Source organism: Pterocles gutturalis, unplaced genomic scaffold (assembly GCF_000699245.1).
Source record: "Pterocles gutturalis isolate BGI_N339 unplaced genomic scaffold, ASM69924v1 scaffold159, whole genome shotgun sequence".
Taxonomy (NCBI): Eukaryota; Metazoa; Chordata; class Aves; order Pterocliformes; family Pteroclidae; genus Pterocles; species Pterocles gutturalis.
In genome coordinates, this window is record NW_010132851.1 from 62,774 (window position 1) to 71,073 (window position 8,300).

At 34.8% G+C, this 8,300-nt stretch overlaps 1 protein-coding gene across 1 annotated transcript in view; it reads right to left on the reverse strand.

Moving 5' to 3' along the window:
* Positions 1-8,300, reverse strand: part of SNX29 (sorting nexin 29) — a gene marked incomplete at its 5' end in the record, with an annotated part of 108,297 nt that overhangs the window by 43,390 nt on the left and 56,607 nt on the right. Inside the window, 1 exon segment of the mRNA XM_010080997.1 lies at positions 911-1,051. Within this exon segment, the coding sequence (XP_010079299.1) occupies positions 911-1,051 (141 nt within the window).

The window sequence follows — 8,300 nt, forward strand, 5'->3', positions numbered from 1 at the left end:
GGCTGCAGTAAGGTTTCCCTGGGGCCTTCTCTTCTCCAGGCTGAACAACCCCAACTCTCTCAGCCTGTCCTTGTATGGGAGATGCTCCAGCCCTCTGACCATTTTTGTGGCCCTCCTCTGGACCCACTTCAACAGCTCCGTGTCCTTCCTGTGCTGAGGACTCCAGAGCTGGATGCAGCACTGCAGGTGGGGTCTCATGAGGGCGGAGCAGAGAGGGAGAATCACCTACCTCGACCTGCTGGACACGCTTCTTTTGATGCAGCCCAGGACACAGTTGGCTTTCCGGGCTGCAAGCGCACATTGCTGGGTTACATTCAGCTTCTCATCAACCAACATCCCCAAGTCCTTCTCTTCAAAGCTGCCCTCAATGCATTCTCTGCCCAGCCTGTATTTGTACTTGGGATTGCCTTGACCCATGTGCAGGACCTTGCACTTGGCCTTGTTGAACTTCATGAGGTTGGCATGTGCCCACCTCTCAAGCCTGTCAAGATCCCTCTGGATGGCATCCCTTCCCTCCAGCGTGTTGACTGCACCACATAACTTGGTGTCGTCATATTGCAATGTGTATTTAAGCTCTTGAACACTTTAAAACTTTGGTGATTAAGGACTAAACTACATTACACTACATATTGTGATAGGTATGTAGTATCTGCTGCAAAAGCCCTTTATGATAGGACAATGCAGAAATTCACATTTTAAAATGGGAGAGGTAAGACGTGAAGACAGATTATGGGAATTAAGCACCCAAATGTCTTTATAAAGCTGGTTCAAAGAACTTAAAACAACTGGTGAACAGCATAGGAAATTTAAGGAAATCATAATGATATTTTTTAAAATTTACAGAAATTAATTAGAAATTACAGAAGGTTTTTCCCCAACTCTTATGGATCCTATGTGTTATTTTAAGTACCTTGTTTCCAATGGCCTTTTTTGGTGGAAAGTTAAAAGTCCTCACTTGCTGGTATTTATTCTGTAATTTATGATGCAAGCTTCTGAACTCCGCATATCTTCGGTAAACATTCCATTCATCATCCTTTATCCTAATATAAACCTGAAAAATACAGACGTGGAAGGAAATAATTTAAACACAAACCATTGAACTAATATATCCCCTTTACTCTTTAAAGCTTCTAGGCTTAACACCTTCACATTCATGATGAAACGGTACCAGATGTTCCAGGATCACTTATCCATAGATACATCTCTGACTGTACATTTGCCGTTTCTGTTGTACAGGTCATTAATCTTATTCTCTCCCTTCTTCCCTCTCCTTCTAGTTTCTCTCTTTTTATTATATTAATCAAGACAAACATAGCTTGCTCATTTTAACATGACTCTGGGGCAACCAAGGTAGCACTTTTTGTTACCATGGTTTCCAGCATATTCTGCTAGCCAGTGACCAAAGGAAAAAAGAATTTAATACCACTATAAAATTGATTTCTATGTACTCAGTACAGTTTCTCAACTTTGTATATTAGCTTTGTAGCATCAGAATTGCAAAACATAATTTTATCCAAAGTATGAAACTTAATTTACTTTCTAAAAAAAAAAAAAAATTACACTGACAACCAAACTAGAAATTTTATTGTTTGGAAAATAAGCAGAGCTCATTCTTTCTGCTTGTATAGGACACTGAGTATAATTTAACACAGCTGTACTTTTTGTGATTCTGTTTTTGTTTGCCACTCAATTATTTCATGAGCATATTACCAATTACATGCTAAATATTCACATTCTCTAGGAAAATTTCATGCAGAAGTGAAATATACTTACAGAAAACTGAGATTTTATTCATTACTAGGGAACAACCTTTCCTCTACAGAAATGAACCCACAGTTTAAAAGAATGCTGAAACAGCACAATTCAGAAACTAAAACCCAAGCTTCACTACTGAAGATCCGGAGTGACCTTTTCCTTAGCTGCTTCTGTCAAATCTGTAGCTCATCGATTGTCATGTGTGTGTTAATAACCTCAGTATTTTGCATCACAAATTAAGCTGAAATAGTACTGACATTGCACTGCCTTGCTTCTCCAACAAAAAAAAAGTAATTTAGCACATTGTAAGGCAAGTATTAGGAGAACACATGTAAAAAAGCAACACCAACAACCATCACACAAACAGTGGGCAGTAACAACTGTATTTTTGTGAATACCAGGAAAAAACAAAATTTGGATTTTGATGTGGCCCATTCCAACACTGAATTGTAGCTTTTCCTGATAACTGAAACATAAACATGGTCCTTCTCCTCTAGCTTTGACAAGTCCTTAAAAAAACCAAAATTATACTAAGGACTCATGGTATTTCAGAGATCCAGTGATGTCAAGTGAACGCCTTCTCCCACAAAGCAGCTTAGGCGACCTTCCTTGGTTTGGTCTTTAAAAAGTCCTCTTAACTCTACAGACACCTAGTTTCTCAGATTTATAAGGAGACTTCTGTCTTGCAACAAAATACAATGTACCATGCAGATAACTTCTGACACATTATAATATTTCACTATAGAAAATATCCATATATTAATAATAATGGATTCTACTGAATAATAAGGGTTACTATTGTACTTCATCACTATAATTCCAAAATTAGCACATGTAAGAATACAAGAGATTCAGAGTACTGTGTGAATTACTAATGCATATGTAAACAAAAATTCAACTAGTTTTGGTAACAAGAATTCAGATAGTGTAATGACTATAATGAGTCTGCAAGAAGTATTCAGATTTCATTTTCATTATGAAAATAAAGCCAGGATAAAGATAATTAAACACCTACAGGACCATCTGTTCTAACAATTCAGTACACCTCTGAAGGAAAATATGAAATGCAAGTATTTTGCATAATGTCAATAAAATTTAATGTAGTAAAAACTATATTAACCACTCTTTATTCATCCAGGTCTAACCTGTCTCCCTGCCTATTTTTGCTTCAACCAACATATTGTTTGGAATTTTGTATACTTTTCCAAGATTCATGTTTTAGCTTCCCTACAGGGGGGCAGAGATGACAAAAAAGCTTAAGTTATTTTTAACCAAATTAATTAATATGGCAATCCAATTTAACAAAGCAGTTGTCTTTACACATGTGATTTGGTGAATCATGCAGTTTAATATTACCTGTTAAGCTGTAACCCATAGTTAACTAATTAAGGAATTCAGTACACTGTAATTGTAATTTTTAAGAACTGCAAATACATAGATTAATTTCTCAGATAAAACTGTTAAAGAATTTCTTCCTGTTCCTCTATGTACATAGATATTTCTTTTAGACAGTGAGAAACGAAAATGTAACATTTGGAGCCTTGTGCCATATTGAATTTATTGACAACCATATAGAGTATGAAAGGCATATTAAAGTTGATGATGGAGTACACATTTAAAGCTTTATTGGCTCAACAGGGAATACTATACACAAGCCAAGGTATTTCAAGACGTTTATTGCAAATTCAGTTGGGAACTCAAAGTAAATCCTAAATATAAAACTGCTTAGACAAACTTATTTTAGTCTAGTCATATAAGGCACCTAGTTATCCTCATTTAAATCAAATACAGATCATCCAACTTAAGCACAGGAATAACAGGGAACAATTACCTTTATAGATAAAATTCTGAAATAACACCAAATCAAGTAACTTGAGATGCATGGTTTGAAAATGTCTTAGAAGTCATTAGGACTATTCCCATCATCTTCAATGTCTCTACAATTTCATTCACAGTCTTTTAATAGGAAATCAATGAAGTCTATAGCTGACAAATACACTTCTGTGTGTATAATTTGTTCCAAATTATCATGCTGCACCCTACAGCAACACTACTTTCTACTGCTGAAAATACCTTAACATATGACATATAACTAGAGAACAGTATTTTGAGATCATGTTATAGAAAGTTGACTACTCTTAAGACTCATTCTCTGATCAATTTAAAAACCAATTCTAAATCACTACATCTCCTCTCAAATGCCCAAGTTTTCCTAAGGTCATCCACTTCCTAACCTAATTAAGCAATTTTCAAGGTAATGAAAATTTACAGACCAAATCAAAATCACTTCTAGAATGCTTATTTGATTGTAGACAAAAGATTTTACTTCAACATTCTCTTGTATAGTAAAAAAAAAAAAATGAATTAAGTAGCTTTTGCTTGTAATTTAGGAGCACTTTCCAATTTGGTCTCCTGTGTAAAGACTAATTGGTAACCTTTTTGTAGCCATGGTTTACAGGAGCTTAAAGAAAAATTTCAGTTAATAAGTACTTGCAACGAATTAGTCTGTTATTTTCTCATCACAAACATGTTTGAAGTCAAAGATTTGAAGAGAAACAGCAAAACCAGGAGTAATTAAATATTTGGTTTTTAGCCAACAACCTGCTAACTTAATTTACTGAAATGCTGAAAAACTTCTGAGAACTGATTTGAAAGCACTAGTTTAATGATTGTATACTGAAATGAATAAACCCCATCCCCATGGTACTGGTTTTTGACCCAAAAGTTTCTCTAATACTTTAACGAATCTTTAAGCAGTGCCGAGTCAAAAAAGCTGTTCACAAGTCCTGCTAGCAGAGTAGCAACTATTGACACAGTTCATCACTACTTATGTATAAAATCAAAATGCTGAGGACTGACAAGGGCCAAAATTCCAACTTCCTCCATTGTACCTGCACAGATAATCAACACTTGGTCTTTAGGTCTGCAGAACTCTAAAGTGAGTGCTTTTCTATTTGGATTCAAAATATAGATGGATATATTTAGGATCCATTTCTTGATTTTACTTCAGAACAATGGGATTCTTTTAGAATATAAATTCAAGCGGAATTCTCCCAAGTTACCTTCGAAGTGTAAGAAACGAATACAAATGCAAATTATATTTTGACACAGCTGCAGGACTGCATTTATGGTTACATTCCCTCTTTGAAAATGATCCAATTTAAGAATTTCTGCATAATAAAAAACAAACGGAACAATGAAACTTTTCAGCTGCAATATGAGCAGCTTTTTGTGTGCCTTTCTACATACGGAGACATAACAGGAATTAAAGTGCACAAGTTTTTATCTCAATAAGACCATGTTCGCTACTAGCACAAACACTACTAATACTATGTATTTTGTTATGTTAATCTTCAACTTTTTTTATATTTAGTTCATAAAAATGAACAATACAATGTCAAATATGAGAGAATACACATCAAAGCATGAACCTTAGAAACAGCCAGTATTGTTGTACTAAACAGAAGAATGTCATGCATTTTAGGCCAATACACTCAATCGCACACATGCAGTATTATGTTCACTGTTTCTGTAGTCACAGTTCTGTTTCCGTTCACCAAAACTGCGCTAAGGTGACTGGACACTAAAGAACAAAAGCAGCACACCTACACTTCTGCTGTATCTTTTTTATTTTTAATACAAACCAAATCAGCACAGAATCTTTCACGCAAAAACATAAGTAGATACTTTTGACAGTGAAATATTACTTTTAATACCCCAAAATAATTAACACTATTTCACAAACATGCATTTTGAACTGATACAGTCATTGGAATGCATGACAACCACTGCAGTGTTGGAAGTCTCTGCAGAAGATAATATAAGTAAAATGACAGAACTGCTGGATTTTTCTCCAAATAGAATATTTTGAGTTCTCTGGTCAGGGAAAGGAGGCTACCTCACCAATCAGTTTGTAAATAAGATAACTATTATTTATTGTATATATTTATTGGATATAAATTATTTTCTTCTTTCTGTAGTATGTATAAAATAATTTAAAAATTGAAATTCTATTTTCATAGTATTTTTGGCATCCAGATTAACATTTCTATAAACACATCAATGCATTAAGTTGTATTATGGTTTCCTTTAGAAAAATAAATAATTATAAAAGTCTCCAAAGACTGATCTTGTCTTTGTATACTCCCTCCATCCCAGCTGTTTAAAAATTTTTCTCCTTTACCTACTCTTATGCTTCTCTGACACATCCTCAGGTCCTATTACAGAAAAGTGGGATACTCACCTTTTTGGCTTATGCACTCTCAAACCACTCTTTCAGAATGCCATGAGCCATATCTTTCTCTCAAATTCTCCCAATCATTCTAGGCCATTTTCTTCTCTACTTGCCCTGAGCTGCTCTGAAATGGAATATGATTAGAAGACTATTTCTTTCTCCTCCTTAGCACTCTAGCTGCTGAAGTAATCCAATTCCTCATATATGAGGGAAAGGAAATTCAACTTTGGGTATAATTTTTGCAATTTGGTGCCTACTTTTCAACTATTTTAACTGTCAATCCATTGTCTTCCATTGTTAAGACTTCTACCCTTGATGAAATACTAAGGCTATGCTGGTTCTTGTATAAATTAAAGGTCAACAGTCACATCTGGCAGAACCCAGACTGTGCTTCCACTGTTTCATCTCTGACTCAAAGAATGTGCTGGGCACTCTCCCCCTCAAAAACTCTTGCGTATCAGATATCGTTCTCCTCCATCTCTTTTATTTTGCGTTTCTGCGAAAATTATTCCCCTGGTTTAAGCAGGAGCATACAGGTACTGTGAATAGCCCCTTCATATGAAGGTACAATGCTCTTCCTTCAGAGAAGAAGTGGAAAGAAAAACAGAACATCATTTAAAGTAATACAAAAAGAAATATTATGAGAAAATATATCAGTCAATATTAAGCAGTAAGACTGAAGAGAATCAAAATAACAAAAAAAGTTGTAAGAAAAGCATGCTTGTTGATGATAATCTTAGGGGGGATCTTATTCATATGCAGCTAACAGCCTTGTCTGAGTAACATGTTTATCTTTAATCTTATTTGGTTTAATCTAAAATGTTTACTGCTCTGCAAACAAGGCAGATTTGCACGTAGCCATTTAAATACCAATATCACTTTAAGAATCACAAAATCTCAGTTTCATTATCTTAAGTGTCAGCCATTTGTAATTATAGCAACAAAAGGCATGACTAATGGCATTTGCTGTACTCTTCACAGGAAAGTGGAATCCATATGTATGCAGAAAATAACAAGATACTCTACAGTTGAGAAATATGATTAAATAATATTCTTTCAATAATCATCTTGCTTCACAGGCACTAAAGAAACTGCAACCAACTATCACCATCTAGAGGTAAAACATAAATGGAAACTTTTTTTTTTATTCTGATCTGGATTCTGTCTTTATACTTGTGAATGTACTAGACAAGAAATTATTTTCTAATGGTAGGCTCAGCAACATCTGCCTTTTGCCAGCATGACCCTGATTTTACACAGCTGCCTAATATTTAAATTGTCTGTTTCAACGACTAGGCTTTCTTCACTATTACTTTGTACAAAATATATTAGTTTCTTTGTATGTGGTTAGGTCCTTTAATGCTTATAACTGATCAGTTTACCACTTACTAATAGCCATCGCAACCTTTTCAGGCAGGTTCTAAATTTCAGGCAGGCTAAGCATCTTAAAGCTACATTTTCAATTAGCTTTAAGTACAGTCATAAGTATTTAGCACATCTCAAAATTATGCTTACCCAAACCCAGTCTTTCAAAATTTGCCTGTTTCAACTGGCATGCTTCAGCTTTCACCAAAGTTCATTTGACATTTTTTTCTCAGAATTAGCCAGCACAACCAAGAGTCAATTTTTACATCTCAAGTTACGGTTACTCAAACACTCACACAGAAATCTGAACTCCAAAAGATGTTGGTAGTGATCTCAATAATATCAATATTCTGCAATATTGCTACTTTCCTTTACATTGGTATACTACAAGCAATTTATCATGTAGCTGATACAGAGTTATACATGCATTTCAATTTTCTGACATCGGAGAAATAAATGATAAAGCAGCAAAAATAGTATTTATTATGAATAAGAGGACTGTCAGAAATGAGCTCAGTCAGTTATCCTAATTGTCATTCCCAGACCTTGTCTGTTCATTATATATTGGTAGCCTGGTAAATATCCTCTTCCCCAATTTCAACATTGAATCAAATTCCCTGTAATCAGGAGCACATGTTTTGGCAGAGATTTAACAAGATAAATGCACAGTGCTGTTATTGAGGCTATTCTGAAGTTTTATAAATTAATGCTTTCCTAGTAGCTATAAAATGCAGAACATCTATTCAGCAAGCACATGACTACATATTTGATCAGAGATGTGGCAATCACAAGTGTTTCAGCGCAGTACTATGCTACAGAGTGTATGTCTATTTAGGAATTATTTTTTTTTTTTCATATGCACAGTGGCAGAAAACAAAGTTATTTGCTAGACAGATACTCTTCCAAGTCATACTCTTGTTATTGAGATCAAAAAATAGAAGGAATG